The 19,202-nt window shown below is 48.4% G+C and overlaps 1 protein-coding gene and 1 pseudogene across 4 annotated transcripts in view; both read left to right on the top strand.

The window, feature by feature from the left end:
• Positions 1-5,225, top strand: part of LOC115389345 (V-set domain-containing T-cell activation inhibitor 1-like) — a 29,646-nt gene extending 24,421 nt beyond the window's left edge. For 2 of the 4 annotated variants that reach the window (XM_030092838.1, XM_030092839.1), the window contains 3 exons: positions 2,849-2,994; positions 3,130-3,242; positions 3,508-5,225. In XM_030092838.1, the coding sequence (XP_029948698.1) occupies positions 2,849-2,994; positions 3,130-3,242; positions 3,508-3,586 (338 nt within the window). In that variant the 3' untranslated portion in view covers positions 3,587-5,225. Of the gene's footprint in view, positions 1-1,110; positions 1,148-1,808; positions 2,087-2,848; positions 2,995-3,129; positions 3,243-3,507 lie in introns of those variants that run through there. The other 2 variants (XR_003931577.1, XM_030092840.1) reach the window with 2 other exon arrangements.
• A 1,109-nt stretch (positions 5,226-6,334) lies between these two features.
• LOC115388539 (DDB1- and CUL4-associated factor 1-like) lies at positions 6,335-18,214 on the top strand (annotated as a pseudogene).
• Positions 18,215-19,202: the final 988 nt, after the last annotated feature.

Raw genomic sequence — 19,202 nt, 5'->3', positions numbered from 1 at the left:
GCAACATCACAAATGGCGGAGTCCACGGTTTCCTTCTGGCTCCTGACACGTTGTGAAGGTGAAGCTCCTCCGTGCCGACGGGAGGGGAGGCTCTGCTCCTCGGCGTTGCAGCAGCCTTCCTGCGCTCCCGGACCTCGTTTTCTTCTCCGGGGGACTCTCCGTCATGCGGCGTCTCTCTCAGTGAACTGATGGAAACTCGGCTGTTTCGATGCTGTTTCTTGTCGGACTGACGATCTGGTTGGGCTCTGCAGGTGAGTAGATCACTGCGCAGTGATCAACTGCGGTAAAGCCATCCTCTGTGAAAAAAACTACATGCTGCGGTGCGCACTTATTCTAGGCATTACGGTAACAGCGATCCTCTGATATCCACAAACCATTTCACCTCAGCGGCACAGGAGGCCATTCCAGGATGTCATTCACAAATTTCAGAGCAATCTAATGTGGCATTTCAAAACAAGAGCCCTTCAAAAAAGTCATTTCTGGGATTAAATTTACCCTAAATTAAAAAAATCCTCCTGGGATGGTCTACTGTCAGCCTGAGTGAAATGGTTTGTGGATATCAGAGAGATTTTTTATAATGATTTTTTTAATTTAGGGTAAATTTAATCCCAGAAATGACATTTTTGAAGGGCTCTTATTTTGAAATGCCACATCAGATTGCTCTGAAATTTATTGAGTGACATCCTGGGATAGTTTACTCTCTGCCTGACATGAAATGGTTTGTGGATATCAGAGGGATTTTATTTATATATAAGTCCTCTATACAGTGACATTCGCTTGCCTGTGCTGTTACCGTAATGCCTAGTATAAGTGCGCACCGCAGCACTTAGTTTTTTCACACAGGGATGGCTTTACCGCAGTGTAGGAACAAATTCTGCACGCGCAGACTGGCTGTTCGAGGCAGCAGTGATATTTACATCTTCATACGATCTGGAGCAGTGGGTAAACACATGTCGTTGGTTTCGAGAAAAGAGGAGAGTAGTGAAAAGGACAAACGATGAAACAATTGTAAACACTTCTACAATGAAAATCCATGATGAGCTGAGGTTGTTGTCAGTCCTCTCCTCTGTCTTCTTTCTCAGCTCCCACATGTTTGTCTTTTCCTTGTAGGAGTCCACCTTTAGAGACCGATCAGGACAGAACAGAGGTGAGTGGTGGAGTCACTGGTTACATCTTTCATGTGTGTGTGTTACTGCACAACAACACCTCTGTCTTCACATCTGGATGTTTTACCTCACTGTAACAGACCCTGTTTACACGACAACAACCTGCTGGAGGACGGTTTTTATTTTCTCCATGAGAAATACCATCTGTGATGAAACCACACACTGTTTCATCTAGAAGTGTAGTGTGTGTGTGTGTGTGCGCGTGTGCGTGTGTGTGTGTGTGGGTCACCACATTGTTTCAGTAACAACAGATTGTGCTTCAGAGTAATTCCACTGAAATTCAAAATCAACTCAGAAGTTTTCTCTGTGAAAACATTACTGTGTGATGTCTTTCACCTCCAGATAACTCTGCTTCCTTTTCTTTAGTTTTCTTTATTGTGTCCTTTGTGCTCCTGATTTCTTTCCTGGGAAGCCCAAATGTCAAAGTCTCCATGTGACAGTACCTTTTTAAGGTTATATAGAGAATAATGACACCAAGAGTGGGATCATGTATTGAGATGGACACATTCAGTGGAGGAAATATTCAAATCTGAATTTGGCAGAAAAAATATATTTTAAAAAGTCAAGGTTTTGTTTGAACGGCTCGTAAATCAGTTTCTACACTGAAGCCTTCGGTGAGGTGACCCTTTGTTCTGTCCACAGATGCTGTGTCAAAGGTTCACACTGAGATCCTTGATGCCAGCCGATGCCGGGGTGCCGCTGAGTGTGAGATTAAAGAAGCTTTTCCCAAACCTGACGTCAGTTGGGAGGACGATGGTGGAAATCCGGTTCCAGCCTCAGAAACTCGGATCTCCAGAGGGGGCAGAGTTAACGTCTCCATCACTGCTAATGTGACCAGAACTGCAACCAACAACTTCTACTGTGTGGGTCAGACAGAAGGAGATCCTCCATGAGTTCAGAGAGGAAGATCTATGTTCCAGGTGAGATCTTTTCTACGTCCAGGTGAAGCTTCCACCGTCAACAGAATAATCAATGAATTTCATTAGGGAAAGATCAATATCAAGTGTCAGCGGTAGCGTTGAAGCAGAGGTGGATTGCAGCAGTCTGTAGCCCTCATGATCGTGGTATGGAATATGAATTAGACTTATTGACATTTAAATTATCCTCATATCGGTATCAGCAGGTAGCCTAACGTTAGTCCATTCCTACATTCGTTTGTGTCTCTAAAATGTTCACCTTGCTGATTTGATATGGAAACTTTAATGAAATTAACAGGAAATGTTCTACCTGTGACCTTTATCCTACAGGGGCGTCACTGAGCACACATTTGGTCTCTTTTTTCTGAATGTGAATCAACCCATTAATAACATTGAAATCACAAAGTGTTAAATCTAATAACTGTCATTTGGTCTGGTTTTTTTTTTTCTTTAGTTAAATGAAGATATCCTGGGAATTTAAAAAAAAACATAAAAATCTTCAGATTTTTCTTTTTGTTTTTAAAAAATACATGACAGAATGGACTGGGACTCACTATGTTGTGTGAAAATCTCTGATGGTGGAAGTGAAGCTGCCATCAGGCAGTGAGGAAGAAGCACATTTATACTCCTCTGTTGAGTTTATTTATAATGTGAGGATGAAAACATCACTGATCTGATGTGTTGGACTCTTCTGAGCTGATGTTCTTGTATCAACCGTCTCCAGGGTTCTGTGTGTGGTGGTATCCGTTCTTTGATCTGTTTCAGGTAAGATGTTCCAGGTGTGTGAAGACAACAGCAGCAGTAACGTCACTGGAATGTCGACTGGAGTTTGGATTGGAATTTTGATTGGAGTGCTGATTGTACTGGTTACAATTGTAACTCATGCAGTGATCAAAAAAGATATCAGTTGGGTAAGTTTGACTATCTGGAGTCGACAGACGCAGAAATAGTTTGTTGTATCATCTGTTCTAACTGCTTGTCATGTATGAATGCCCCTTGTGAAGTGTCCGTGTTTGTAGTTTAAACTGATTTTTTTCCTCCTCTAGTTCCCAAGAGCAAAAATCCTGGTTATGCTGTTGCTCCTCCCAGTGAAACAGATCATGGAAATGAAGAAATACCAAATGGTCATCCTCCACTCAGTGGTGATATTGAACTGCAGGTAAGACCCTCCTCAGGTCTGAACTCGAACCATAAAGTTATCATAAAAGTTCAGTTTGGTGAAGCTGAATTCAGACTCAGGATTTGACATCAGTGCAACATTGATCCATGACAACACATTGATCACTCATTCATTCATTACACACATCAATTACACACAGTTAACTAACAAATCCATCAGGATGAGAGAGAGAACAGACTACTGGAGGGAGAGGGAAAAGATACTGTAGGTACTAAACGCTGGGTTTTTCTGTTCCTTTCTGCAGGTCATCAATGGGATGTAGGTCTTTGATATTTCTTCAGAGAAAGAGCATGAAGCAGAGTTACAAACTCACAACAAGCTGACTGCATCATAGAGACATTTGGCACACGATCAGAAGGTTTTCGGATGAAGAAATGGTCTCTATGATCATGGAGCTGGTTCCATGTGACGCCTGGAGGATGTTCCAGAGAGGATCTCCTGCAGCACAGGAAGGCCTCACGGTCGCCGTGGAAACACGTCTGGTGTGACTGTGAATGTGGACATTCCTGATTGTTGAATATCTGTAATGAATTAAGTCATTACATTATAGAGGGGATGTTTTATTTTTTTAAACTAATTTAGGAAAGAAAAACGAAGGTCTGTGAATCCTGCCGTCCATCAGTGCCTTCAAACAAATGATGGAACCCTCAGTTTGTCTTCCTGACAGCCAGCTGCTGTCCTTGTTTGCCCATGTTACCCTCACAGGGCAGCTGATGGAGGCTGAAGAGACAATCTGGAAACACACAGGAAGAACATGCAGACTCCACACAGAGACTGGTGCTGATTTTTACATCCAATCCTGAAAATGTTGTTCTTTTTTAATCATTTCTGTTGATATTTATTCTGCTGGTTTGTGTTTCATGAAAGTTATTAAGCTACACTTTGCATTATTACCAAAACTATTTGCTCACCTGCCTTCACATGTAAATGAGCTTGAGTGACACTGACAGCCCATTCTTAAGCTAGAAGAATTAATGTTTAGGATTTTTGTAGAATGTATTTTATATGTAGTATTTTATATATAACAGCTTCACCTCTTGTAGGGAGGCTTTCTGTAATGCTTAAGAGTGTGTTTCTGGTATTTTGGACCTATGTGAGGTGACACACTGGTGTGGGAGGATGAGGCCTGGCTCACAGTCTGGGTTCTGTCAGGTTGACTCTGGACTCTGTGCCGGCTGCTCAAACTGGATCCTCCAGGTCTTTATAGACCTGCTTGTGTGCAGTTATGTTGGAACAGGAAGGGGTCATCTCCAAACTGTTCGCACAGAAACCCTAACCGACAAGTTGAATGTGAAATTGTCCAAATCTGCTGAAGCTTTCAGAGTTCTTTTCACTGGAACTGAGGGGCAGCTGAACTCTCCAGACTGCAGCTGCTTGGCCCTCAAACCCTCCATGAAGCTCAACATGAAGGTTGGAGGGCTGTTCCTGTTGTAAAATCATGGATTTATTTAATTAGTTTTCTGATATGTGGTGCTTTAAGCATCTTTATCATCACATGATTTTGTTTCATCCAGTTTTTGAAAGTGATGCTAAGATGTTTTTAAATGACCAAAAAACATTCCAACTTAAACTGTACAGCAGTGTGTTTATACCTTTGTTTTTACACTGAGTTTAACATGCATTAATAATACACACACACACCACACACACACACACACACACACACACACAAAGTGAATGTTTGGGGGACTGGTTATATTTGGTGAAGTGCAATTAAAAGTTAATTTCTTTTAAACTTCCAGACATATTGTATTTTTTTAATCAGTTCAATGGTGATGTGTTTTCCAACAAAATTTCATTCAAATGTGCACCAGCTGGTGAATGTTGTACTTGACAATTAATATTCTATTCTTTTCTACTGTCTGTTGTATGTGGATATGTTGTAAGTGTTCTTTTATTAACATTTGTATTTGTTATCCTGAAACTGGAATATTTGAATGGGATTTTGGTTTTATTATGAATGTCGCAATCATAAATATTTCCATTAGAAAATTATGAAAATGAATAAATTCTGTCAACCTTCATTTATTTGACTGATATTCACCCGCTTTGATCCTTGGATAAGAATGTGTTCATATGTCTGTGACTGAGTGAGCTGCAGAGGGGCTGCGGGGCCACATGTGGCAGCACAGCTGCAGACTCCTGAACTCAAGCAGAGGCTCCCATTCAGCGCCCTCTGGTGGTGTTTGGGGGGAACTCGAAGCTGCAGGAGAACACCGCATATCTGAGACATGAAGAGGTTTGGTGGGATGATCTGAAATGTCTGTAAGCATGTTTTATTCAGAGGTCATCAGGCACATCTCCTGATCAGGTCCATCACAGTGGAGCTACCTGGAGAGTTCAGCATGTTCTCAGCTGATACAAACTAGAGAAAGTTGAGAATACAGATCCAGCTTCACAACCAGAAAATATGAATGACAACTTGAAAGAAAGCAGTCTTGATTAAAACAAACATGCTTTACTGTTTGCATCCACGAGGTTTTTTCCTTTCTCTCATTTTTTGTTTTAGCAAAAGATAGCGAGGATGTTTTAAGAAGAGTTTATTTTTGTTGTTTACAGATGTGTATCTGTTCTGGGAGTTAAACTCTCAGATCAACCCGTTAAGAGAAACCTTTTGTGATTGTTAAAGATACTAATTAGTTTCAGGTGGAGTACATGTCTGTGAGGATTAACTTTATTTAGCGTTCACATGCACAGATCGAGGTACATTCATTTAGTACGACTGTTTTCAATCGGACTGAGGAAAAGACCATGTAATCCAGAATTTCCCAGTTTAGGATTAACAAAGTAATGCAAAGTAATGCGAACGATGCCGAGCAGTGTGTGCTGCTCACTCGGGCCGTGTTGAACAAACCACTCAACGGTGACTTTCTTTCATTCGTTCGTTCGTTCATTCATTCATTCATTCATTTCATTCATTCTTCATTCATTCATTCATTCTTCATCATTCATTTTTCTTCCAGGACTCTGGGTTGTTGTTGAACTACAACTCCCATGAGCACTTGCGCTTTCTCGTACGTCACCCCGTTATCTTTGCCCGACGACGCAGTGACGTAACGTGGTGCCGCCAGCAGAACTTTGAAAACAAGCCTGGAACTTTTTCACGTTTTCCTCTTTAAAATTATTTTTAAAATAATTTTTCTTGATCTGCGTCTGGAGGCGAGTTGCTGTTGTCCGGCAGGAGGAGGAGGAGGCGCGGCGGCGGGCTCCGCAGCGGAACTTTAGACCCAGGTGAGTAATGTTTTAACCGGACAGAAGTGTGTGACATGCGGCGGCAGGCTGTCAGCGTGCCGGCCTCTCGGCTCCGCTCGTTCAGCCTTCACGGCACGGACATCTTGTCCCGGGGGGAGAGGAGGCAGGCGGGCTCCGAGCAGCGAGGCAGCCGTTGCTAACTTCACGGTGCTCCGCGGGCGGCTGCCGGCTGTCCCCTTCCTCCTCCGTCCGGTTAGCGGGGAGCGTGTCTGTCAGTAGCCGGAACCAGCAGCTGCCATGGCGGACAGGCTGCTCGGTCAGTGGCCGGTGAGGTGTCCGGAGTATAACATTATTAACATTATTAACATTATTTTCAGAATTTATTCTGGAACGAGTTTGTGAAATCCGTGGAGGAACGGCTCGGAACTAGTTTGACTTTGTATTAATTGGTTATATTAACAGTGTTATTTAGGAGCCTCAAAAATATTCCGAGATGTGTTTTGAAATGATTTCAGTGTCACAATTTATTTTGCAGATTGGTTCATTTAATTCTTGTCTGTAATCCAGAAACTGACTGATGGAGATGATGAAGAGTGGTGGTGTCAGTGATCTGATATAAAACTTCTCTCGTTCCTCAGGGCTCAGCAGTGCTTGTCCATGGAGTTTGGGTTGCTGCTGGAGAGCAGAGAGCGTCTGGTCTCCCTGCTGCTGGAATGGGAGTCGGTCCAGCAGGGAGACCCGGACCAGCTGTTGCCTGTCCTCACCAGGTCAGCACAGACTTCCTCACCTCAGTTTAACACTGTCACAGTTCGGAGATGACTGATCCAGCTATGTGAACACTGTTACCACAGTAGCGTATCTCTGTAACTAGTTCTCGTTTGTTTGAGTAACTGGATTTAAGTATTACTTTTCTCTCTGCAGGACATGTGAGTTGATGGAAGTGATGGTCAGACAGTATCAGGAAGGCAACCCTGACCTGTTCAATGAGCCTCAACCAGGTGAGCACAGCCTCATCTTCACATCTGTTCTCAGATTTTATTCCCATTTTTTCTGACTCTGGATCTTTCTCCGAAACGAGCGAGTCCGACCTGTGAGCTGGTCGACAACCTCAAACTTGTGTTTCTTAATGAGGTCTTCATTAACGCGGTAAGAACACGCCATCCTAATTTTAAAGAACAGAAACACAAACAGTCCTGCAGTGAAGGTGGTTTGTGTTGCAGTTGTGGAACTCGTACATAGTGAGCAGCAGAGATGCGAGAATCAACGCAGCGGCTTGTCGGATGCTTCTGAACCTCATGCCTGGTCTGGAGAGCTCCTTCAACTTCCACGAAAAGGTCCAACACTCAATCAATCTCTTGAAACACATCCGCAACTGCACTTGAAGACTCACCTGTAACACTATTGTAACACCTAGAAAAAGTACCTGCAGCACAGCAGCTTTAACCTGATGTAGTTTACCTTACCATCCAGCTGATAAGGCTAACGTAGTTAGTTAACTTATCAAGCTAATGGAGGAGTTAACCTGACATTTTGCTCATAAAATTTTAGGATGTTGAGCTCAGGTGTCCTGAGGGAACACGTTGCGGTTTTCTATGGTTTTAGTGTGGAGGAAAAGTCTGAGCTAAAACTGTTAGTACACAGAAAAATTGACTGATACTACTTAGCTTTTCCTCTTGCTGTTCGTAACGCTGCAGCAACAAGCTTCACTGTGAGAAAGAGTCATTTTAATTCACGCCATTCAGAGAAGAGAAGAACAAATCCCACAGCGCAAAGACAAACATCTCACTTATCTCAGCACTCACCATGTTCACCCCAGTGTGTATGTCTTTGTGTCTCTTTGTGTGTGTCTGGTGTGTGCGTGTGTGTGTCTCTCTCACCCAGGAGTTTCTCATTGAGAAGCTGTACAGTTTGGCTCAAGAGGCCGAGCGGCCGCTCTCCGTGTACGCCACCGGTCTGCTGGGAATGGCCATGGTTGACCCTGAGGTGGCGACCAGCCACAAGGAAGAAAACGCTCGACTGGTGGGTCACTCGCTCTCTCTCTCTCACCACACACACACACACACACACACACACACACACACACACAGACAAATCCACAGCCTGTAGTCCCAGTTTCTGCTATAGTCAGACTTGTTTCTCTCCATGTCTTCAGGTTCCCGTGATGATCCGCCGTCTGCACGAGCTGCAGAGCCAACAATCCAGCCAGGAGCACCCAGACCCCCACCCAGACCCCAGTACAGATCCTCATACCTCCAACACCAAGCCCATGCCCAGGGGGAAAGTGAGGGGAAAATTGAAGCGGAAGAACCCGAGTTCCAGCTCCAGCACTGAGGTCGGTGGCACCAGTTCCGGTGCTGGGGGAGGAGGAGGAAGCAGCTCCACCGTGACGGGCCACGGGAAGAAGTCCAGGAAGCTCCACCAGGACAGCTCCTCCAGTCGGACCACACAGGAGTCCGGCCCCCAGCAGGCCGCCCGCCATCGGCCTGTCGCTGCTCGAGATGAGCTCGGTGCTGACCGCATCAGACCACTTCCTGTCCCCGCTGAGCCCGGCCACGGAGCAGAGGCCATCCGTGCAGTACCTGGCACCTCTGGAGAGCATCAGGAGGTGAGCGGGGGTCCCAGGTGGGCCAGGTGGCCGACAGCAGGCTGCAGAGACTCAGGACCTGTTGTTTCTGTGCAGCTGCTGGTCGTCTTCATGCAACTGGACACCAGATCGCTGCTCATTGAGTACCTGGACCTGTCCCGGACCAGGAGTGTCCAGCTCACCTTCCACGCCCTGCGGGTGAGAACACACACACACACACACACACACACACACACACACACACACACACACACACACACCACAACACACACACACACACGATTATTATTGTCAGCTAAACTAATGAATACTAAAGAGTTTTTTTTCACTATTTATTTAAACCATTTCGATGCGTGTTCACATTTTGACAGTTTACAAAATCATCGTCTAAAAAGATGAAAATACTCTAATTGCATCCTTTTTAGCTTCTATTTGTCATTAGCTGAGGCCGGGCGTCGCCCTCAGCCTAGGGTCTCTGTCCGTCAGAGATAATTCAGACCTGTGTGGGTGCGGCTCGTCGTCCCATCATCCTCTGCTGCACAGTGTGACTGTACATCATCCTGCACCGGTGGGCGTGTCCTAATCCTGCAGCCAATGGCAGCGTGTGTCTGTTAACATGCGTTTTGTGTGTTTCCTGCAGCTTCTGGCCTCTTTGCTGCTCCATAAGAAGTTCGCTGCAGATTTCATCGCTCACGGCGGAGTCGAGCGGCTCCTGCAGATCCCAAGAGCCCCCTCACTGGCTGCCACCGGGGTCTCACAGTGTCTCCACTACCTGGCCTACAACCAGGACGCCATGGAGAGGTGAGACTCTCGCACGCACGCACGCACGCACGCCGCACGCACACACGACTTCAAATGTTTCCTTTGTTATTTTTAATTGAAGGACATTTAATTTCTTTTGAGAAATCCTCATCAATGCACAGTGAAATGTTCAAAACACTGGTATTAATGAGTGATGTTTTTACACTCGATGCTCACAGTGGGTGGTTGTGTGTGTGTGTTCAGGTGTGTGCCCTCCCAGGCAGCGTCCTCTCGACATGGTGTCCTTCGCTCTGTGGCTGCTGGACTCGTCTCACTCGTCGGCCGTCTGCCACGCCACCATGTTCTTCTCCATCTCCTTCTCCTTCCGGGTGGTGCTGCAGCTGTTCGACCGGCAGGGCGGCAGGCACAGGTTCATCAACCTGGTCAGTTGCACGCGGCTCCTCGCTCCGGTTCAGCCTCTACTTGGTTTATTTCACAAATCTGTTCAGAAAGCTCCCCCAGCAGTGATTATCAGGGGAAACATCATTTACTGCAGCTCGGTTCTGATCTGAGGTGGATGATCTGTGGAAACACCAGTGACTGCGGTGGGACTTGGGTTCGCCTCAGTGTGGATCAGGACTCTGTTCCCTCCCCTCCTGCAGATCAGCTCGCTGGACTTGCTCAGATCGGACTACGATGAGAGCATGATTAGCGATGACAAGGTGTTCTTCAGCAGACAGATGGCCAGACACCCTGCATGGCTCTGCGCAGGTAAGACGAAACCTGAAGCGGTTTCACAGATTTTTCAGTTTGATGTAGTGGGTGAACTTGTTGTTTCTTTATTCTGGGTGATCGTCTGTGTTGTGCTGATGTGATGCTCGTGGTTGAAGGTACCTGGAGGCTCACCTGGCTGTGAAGACGGCAGGTCAAACAGTCGCTGCACGAGTCCGACAGCGAGCCCGGCGTCAGCCAGACGCACTTCACCAAGGTGCCGCGCGTTTCTGTAATCCTCTGACGGTTTGTGTGTTATTTAAAGAAAATAAATGAGATCTGTGTGTGTGTGTGTGTCTGTGTGTGTGTGTTTGTCCAGCCCTGCTCGTACACCAGGGAGCAGATCATTGAGATGATGGAGTTCCTCATGCTGAGTCCCGCTCCGCTGTCCTGGGAGCCGGTGGAGCTCCTGCCCAGCTGTCCTGCGTTCCTCTGATGCTGCACCTCATCTCCTCCGCCTCCAGCTGGACCAACTACTCCGGCAGGTACAGCTTCCAGCCCAGACCTGGTAGAAACGTTTCAGTCTCCATTTGGACGGGCTCCAGGATCAGAACACTGCTGCTTTTTGCTGAACTTGTCCAGTATTTCCTGGTTTCATCTTCATTATGGTTTAATCTGTGAGTGCGGCCAGCTCTGTTTGCAGCTCTGTCTCTGTCTCCTCAGGAGCGACACGGTGCGATACGTCCTGGACATCCTGTCCGTCCTGATGCTGGTTACCCGGGTCCAGCCGGTTCTGGGGGAACCGGTGGAGCCGTACGAGAGCCGGCGGGCCATCGGCTCCGTGGGTCAGTGACCACCTCCAGGAGCGTCCTCTGTCAGCGTCTCTCTCTCTCTCTCTCTCTCGCTGAGCCCTTCCTCTCTCTGCTGCAGGTATGAGCATCGTTCTGGAGCTGGCGGAGGGGGAGGTCACTCGCCAACGACGGGGGAAATACAGAAGTCTGCGCTCCAGGTGAGCACAGAGCGGCAGAGAGAGCCGCTCTCAGCACTGAGATTTGTTTTCGGTCAGCCTGGCCACACATCTGCTTTATTATGGAATATTATTTATTTTCCACATATGAATGAGGCCTGTATCCAACCCTCAACATGTATGAGTGCATATTTTTCCTGCTTATACTGTCCAAAAGCAGATCTCATCTGTGTCACATAAGAGCAGGAAATAGGAATGGGTCACTTTACACTGATGGTGGAAGTGTGGCTTCGCTCAGTGTGGAAACAGAGGAAACTTCTTTTTTGAAACACTGCTGCTGTGAATCCTCCTTCCTCCACAGTATCATGACTCTCAGTCCAAATTCTCCTGAAATAGATGGTTCAGAGTTAACAGTCACCATAATAACACTCTAACCTGGCCGTCTGTCCATTTGAATATCTGTGTGACCCATCATTCATGTTTAGAGTGTATTGTTCTTTGTTGTTGTGGATGGCTTTAAATGTAAACAGAAGTATCTTGAAGATGATCTGGAATTTGACAGGGAAGCCAGTGGAGCTGCTGGAGGACGGGGGTGATGTGGTGAGAGGAAGGGGTTTTGGTGATGATGCGAGCTGCTGAGTTCTGGACCAGTTGGAGCTTATGGAGGGATTTGTGGGGGACACCAAAGAGGAGTGAGTTGCAGTAGTCGAGGTGGGAGGTGACGAGGCTGTGGACCAGGATGGCAGTGGTCTGAGGGGGTGAGGAGAGGGACGGAGACGGTTTATGTTGCGTAGGTGGAAGCATGCAGACCGAGAGATGTTATTAATGTGGGAGTGAAAAGAAAGTGAGCTTTTGAGGACGACACCCAGACTCTTAACCTGAGGGGAGGGGGACACTGTGGAGCTTGTCGATGATGAGGGAAAACCTGTTAGATTTGGAGAAGTGAGGACTCTGTGCCAAAAAGGAGTTCTGTTTTATCACTGTTCAATTTCAGGAAATTTGAGGGGAACCAGGATTTGATTCAGAGATGCAGAGGGTGAGGGAGGAGGATGGGAGAGTGGAGTTTGGTTTACTGGAGAGATAGAGCTGGGTGTCTCCGCGTAGCAATGAACGTTAATACCATATATACGGAAAATATTGCTGAGGGGAAGAATGTATATGATGAAGAGGAAGGGCCCCCACTACACAGCCCTGGGGCACACCAGACGTAACGGGGGAGGGCTGAGCAGGAGAAAGACTTGAGCTGGATGAACTGATGCATTGCTTGCAAACCGTGAAACTATTCTAAAACAGAAACGATTGCGTCTTCCTTTGACACGTTGTCGTCTAAACGAGGCCTGGATTTCTTCTGTTTCTCCCTCCGATCGGCTCCAGGTGCTAATAAACTGTGTGTGCGCTCACGACCACGACCTGTACCCGGTGGGCAGCGTCAGGCCGACCCTGCTCCCCCAGCGGCCCCCCCCGGCCCCCACAGCCCGGTGCTGGCCCACATGTGGCTCGTCCTGAGAAGAATAACGGCATCAAGGTGACCCGGAGAGTGGAAACCAGAAGAAACATTCGTCGTTCATTCCTTGGCTTGACTGGCGTTTGTTGGGCTCCTCCAGGTGCTGCTGTCCCCTGCTGTCGGTGAAGACTCCCATCACCGACGCAGATCTGATCCGGACGCTGGCCTGTAAAGCTCTGGTGGGTCTGTCCCGCAGCGCCGCCATCCGGCAGATCATCAGCAAGCTGCCGCTCTTCACCCGCAACCACATCCAGCAGGTCTGAGAGCGTCGTGTTCAGACCCACGTTTTCACGTGAAAATTACTCAGGTGAGATCAGGATGAGCGACGGGGTTTTTTTCTTTCTCCAGCTGATGAAGGAGCCGGTGCTGCAGGACAAACGCCGCCAGCACGCCCAGTTCTGCCAGCTGGCGGTGGAGCTGACGGAGCGCGTGTCGGGGAGGCGGCTGCTGGCGGGCAGCGACACGTCGCTGGCTCTGCTGCAGAAGGCCAACGTGGGGCCCGCTCGCTCATCACCTTCCCCGAGAGGGAGCTGCTGCTGCTCATCAAGAGCACCTGGCCGCCAAGGGCCTCCACCGGGCCGCCGCCGAGCTGAGCCGCGAGGCCAACCTGCCCCCCGCCCCGCTCTGCCTCTCCCCCCTGGCCACCCCGACCGCCGCCGCCGCCGCGCCCCGCGGCTGCCGGTCGGTGGGCGGGGCCGCGGCTCGCCTCTCCGGCCACGCCGGGGCGTCGCCGCTGGCCTCCTGCTCCTCCTCCCGGTCCCTCACCGTACCGCCACTCCCCTCCACCTCCTCCACCCCCCCTCCGCCTCCTCTCACTCCTCAGGGATCACATCTGGCCGGACGGATTCTGTTCCCTCAGGAACAGAAGACGCCGCCGAGCAGCTCAGGGAAGAAACTGTGTGCTCTGAAGCAGAAATCCGACCACGGAGCGTTTATCCAGGTCAGTGACGCTTCGCTTCCTCTTTAGTTATTTCTTTTTTAATTCACCTCAGTATCCATCCTCTCTCTTCCTCTTCCTCAGACTCCTGCCTTGAAGAAGCAGCCGGAGCTCCACCGCCCCCCTCCCCCCACCCTGGACAGCATCGTCACCGAGTACCTGAGAGAGCAGCACTCCCGCTGCCAAACCCGGTCACACCCTGCCCCCCGTTCTCCCTCTTCTCCCCCAACCGCTGCCCCGAGCCCCGGCAGCGGCGGCAGGACTCGCCCAACTTCACCGTGCGCCTGGGCAGCCGCTCGCTCTTCCCAGGCACCCGGGCAACCGGGGCGGGCTGGACCGCCATCTGAGCTTCAGCCGGTGAGGCGCCGCCGCCGTTGACTCCAGGCCGCGTCAGATCAGGAGTCTACATGCGAGGACGGCGTCTGTCTGTGCTCCCGATCAGTTCCGCCCGGTGGAGACCTACCAGGACGTGGACGGGGACGAGAGCGGCTTCACCTGATGCTCCTTCTCGGCCTGCGAGCGATCCTCATGCTGGGAACGGCTGACCGGTCACCTCCGCTTCTACAACATGTTCTCCGGGGAGCAGAGAGGCCAGCCACCAGTGCCCACACCTCCGCCATCACCAACCTGCAGACCTCCAGGGTAACCACACACACACACACACACACACACAACAGACACACATACCATGGAACACACACTGAAACTCGAGGCTGACTGTGTGTGTGTCAGGACGGGAAGCTGCTGCTGACCTCGGCCTCGTGGGGCGTCCCCCTGTCGCTCTCTGGACCACAGACGAGTCGCTCAGCATGAAGTAAAGCCTGCGCTCCTCGCCTCACACCGCTTCGCGCTCCTGCTCTCTGTTCTCACGCTCTGTGGGTTTTTTTTTCCGTCAGGAACTCGTTTGCAGACGACCACTACGTGGAGTTCAGTAAACTCTCTCAGGACAGAGTCATCGGCACCAAAGATCAGATCGCACACGTGAGTCCAGACGTCCCCGTTTTGTCCTGAAGACACGAAGCGAGCAGTCCGCCTGGAGGTTTAATGGAGCAGTGAGGGAGTTTAGGTTTTTAGTGTCAATTCTTTTTTTATCGTGTCGTTTAGTTTGGGGAAAATGGTTGCAAAAACAAAAATTTCATGCATGCTGAAACTTGGAACATGAAGCTTCACAGTAACCGAGGAATCATGGAGAAGAATAGTGATGAGAGAAGATCAGAAGAAGAGAGTTGATCTATTAACTCCTGTAAATCTAGTCAGACTTGTGGTTAAGCTTCATGTTTTGGCTTTTTTAATAAATGCAGCTTTTACCTGAAATCTTTCAGAATTGTCTTTCCCCCTGTTGGGTTCAATCGCTCCAGAAACACATCTTCGTATCAGTCACCGCTGTTTGACCTTTCCCATCTCTGCCGCAGATCTACGACATCCACACCGGTCAGAAGACCCTGACGCTGAACGATCAGTCTCTGGGGAACAACTACAAGAGGAACCGCGCCACCTTCGGCCCGTCGGACGACCTGGTGCTGAACGACGGCGTGCTGTGGGACCTGCGCACCGCCCAGGCCGTCCACAAGTTCGACAAGTTCAACACCAACATCAGCGGCGTCTTCCACCCCAACAGCCTGGAGGTCATCATCAACACGGAGATCGTATCCTTTTCACTGCTGATCGGTAGCTGGTTTCTCTCATGGAATCAGTGACTGGCTCAGTCTGATGTCCCATGATGCACTGCGGTGGTGGTCCTTGACGGGGGGCTCGTCAGTGGGACGTGAGGACTTTCCACCTGCTGCACACCGTCCCGGCTCTGGACCAGTGCAGGCTGGTGTTCAACAGCAGCGGCAGCATCATTTACGGGAGGTCGGTGCAGAGGTCACCCGCAGGGGTCACCACTTCCTGTCATTCTCACAGACATGAGACAATCTGGGTTCATAAAGGTTTAAAAAGATGATTAAAATGAAATAAAATACACAAAAGAAGAAGGAAGCTGTTGATTTTTAGCAATCAGTGCCATGATCTATGAACATCAGTAAATATGCTCCAGATAAATAACTGATATTCTCCATCAGCCACACAAGTCAAACACATTCAAGACATTTGGTTCTATTAAAAATAAAACGCCAGATTTCAGAGCGTCTGCCTCAGATGACTGTTTCCTCTGTTCCTCCATGGCTTCCTCTGCTCCCTCCGGTTCACAGCGATGCTCCAAGCTGACGATGAAAGCGATGTGATGGAGCGTCGGGTGAAGAGTCCCTTCGGCTCGTCCTTCAGGGACCTTCGACGCTACAGACTACAAACCCATCGGTACGCTGTGGCGGTGATCAGATTACTTTCACCCTCAGTCTCTGACGTCCACTTGTCTCCAAATGTCTTTTCCTCTTTTTTTCTGTTGAATTTATCTGCAGTTTGTGGGTTTGTTTTGTTTTTCTTTCAGTCACGTTTGATGTGAAGCGAGACATTTTTGACTTGTGCACGGATTCGAAGGACGACTGTCTGGCGGTCATCGAGGTTCGTACCGGGTCTCCAGACTGTCACCGTTTTTACATTTCCTCTGAAGTGCTTCAGATCCAGTCTTCGTTTTATTTAATCAATCATGTAAATCTTAAATGGTCTCAAAATGTTCACATATTTCAAAATATTAGATGATTTCCTGATTGTTTTCTTTTCAAAATATTTCAGATGCTTCAATTTCACCTAAATTTAAGAATATTATTGAGACTTTTTAGTTTATGTGAAATTAATTAAACATGTGTAATTTGATTACTGCCTCTTATTTGAAACAGAAATGATTTGAGCTGAAATCATGGTAAAATAATCACAATGTTGATTTAAAGATGTTTATTATTGATTTTTTCCTGTAATTTCACCTCTGACCTCCAGGTGGTGCAGTGAGACTGTGATTCCTGGATTAATCTCAAATCAAACAAAGCTAACAGCTGAGGCCTCGTTTACACGACATTTCTAATGAAAATGCGTCATTGTGTTTTCATTTCAGAAAAGTTTAGCCTTTTCACTCAGAAATGTCTTTGTGTAAACAACCCCTGAATGTGAAGCTGTCTCTGTGCTGCTACCTGCTGCTCAATTGTGGAATTACACAAATCCTACAAACTGGACTTTTAATATCGACAGATTTAAACTGACTTTATTGCTACAATATTTCCTAATAATCGGTGAAATCTGAGCTGCTGCTGAGCCGATTGGAATGTGGGTTTGATGAGTGGTTTTTCTGTTGAAACCTGACTGGACCAGGACCAGGACTCGCTGAGTCTGGACACGGTGTGCCGTCTGTACCACGTGGGACGGCAGAAGCTGGCGGAGGAGGGGCACGAGGAGGACGAGGTACCCCATCCCGGTTCTGTCTGCTCCTCTCCGCTCCGACCGCTGTGCGCTCACGCTGTCCCTGCTTCGTCCCGCCAGGACGACGAGGACGATCGAGACGACGACACGTCCTCGGACTCCGACGACGACCTGGACGACGACCTGCTGATCGAGGAGCTGGACCTGAACAATGAGGACGGAGGGATCTCCCCCGCTCCGGACGAGGTGCCACATCCTCACGCCGTGAGACACGTCCAAACCGCAGGATGAACAGAGGACACTTCACTTCAGATTCACAGCTTTTCTAGAGATATCAGGAGGAGAAAGACACACTTTAGCATGTAGAGAGGGAGGGAAGCATAATCCCACTCTACAGGGAGCTGGTTCCACGACATCTGGACCACTGAAGTCTCTCCTGAGTCAGGGACGCTCCGCCCGTCCATAGCGCCTCCGTCAGGTCAACGTGTGTGTAGCAGCGTGTTTTCATATGGAGGACAAGCAGAAAACCTGCCAGGACCACATTTTGTTTGCTGCAGATTATTTATTTGTGTCTTTCCTGCACCAGGAGTCAATCCCGGATCCAGACCTGGACCCGGACCAGGACTCGGATCTGAACCTGGACCAGGACTGGGACTTTGACCTGGATCAGGACACAAGCAGCAAGCAGCTCCAGCTGAGGCGGCCAGGCCGGCTCTCGGGTGCGAGCCCAGAGAATCCAGCACAGCCGGGCTCTTTCAGGGGGGTGGGTCCAGTCTGAGCCGGTTCACGCAGGTCAGAGGGGACGGCTCAAAATGTTCACACACCGTTTAGTGTGTGTGTGTGTGTGTGTGTGTGTGTGTGTGTGTCTGTGTGTCTGTGTGTCTGTGTGTTTGTGTGCGTGTTCCACTGCCAGATGTGCAGATGCTCCTCGATGTTCGAACCTCAGCAAACGTTGAACTTTAGCTTTTTTTAAAGACTCATCGCTTGCAGTTTAATTGTAAAGTTTGTCCTCAACAAACCCAAAATGAATGTTTATATTGTTATATTGAGAGGAGAGAAGCTCTCCATGGACCGCCGCTGTGCACCAGTCCACTGTGGGCCTTTGAATAAAACAAGTTTCATGGTTCTACTTCAGCTTCTTCACGTTCTTTCCTGCTGTTCATCTGTGGGTGGGTCTGGAGGAGGTGGGGGGGTCTGGAGGAGGTGGGGGTGCACAGTTCAGTGTTTACGGGTTGCTTTTGGACGTGTTTGTCTGGGGTCTTCACTCCGGACCTGTCTTCCCTGGCTGGTCCTTCCAGGAGCCGGTGCTCCGGACGGCGTCGCTCTGCAGATCAATAAACCAGACGAGCGCTTCAGTCCCTGGAAGGCCTGGACGGCTGAGGTGGAGGTAAGGCTCAGTTCAGGGGAAAAACAAAAGATTTAGTTCACCAGAAACTGAAGAATTTTTTCAGGTTTTCTCACATTCTGGGACTTAATCTGAATGTCAGAACAAACCTTCCCTCTCAGCTCACCTGCAGGGATTCACCTTTCACCTTTTCCTGTGGTGTGGTGTCAGAGGTTTTTCTTTTCAAGTTTTATTCAGAACAAATAAGCAGATAAGACAGGATGTAACTTTGACAATGAAACAGCAGCCAGCCACCATCACAGATGGAGAAGACATACAAAATTCTTCAAAAATTGTCAAATTATCTTAGTACAGAGGAAAACAACGTAGCAATTCAAGTTTACGAAATAAAAAAAGAAGAACAATGACCAACGTCAAATCAAGGAAAAGTCAAGACTTTGAAATATCAACTTTTTAAACCTTTTTCAGTGACTTAAAATAGTAAATGGATGGATGGACAGGGTGAGAGGGATTTACTTTTGTGTCAGTGGCACTGTTCTGACGCACGAGGGCGCAACGCACACACTGTTCTGCCACACACCCGGGTGTGTGGTCATAGAAATATATATATTGTATATTTTGAATTGATGTTGGTTTCTTGGAGCATTTTTCCTTCACATCTGGGGCA

Source organism: Salarias fasciatus, chromosome 5, assembly GCF_902148845.1.
Source record: "Salarias fasciatus chromosome 5, fSalaFa1.1, whole genome shotgun sequence".
NCBI classification, from domain to species: Eukaryota; Metazoa; Chordata; class Actinopteri; order Blenniiformes; family Blenniidae; genus Salarias; species Salarias fasciatus.
The sequence above is the reverse complement of the archived record's forward strand: the minus strand, read 5'-3'. Positions and strand labels throughout refer to the sequence as shown.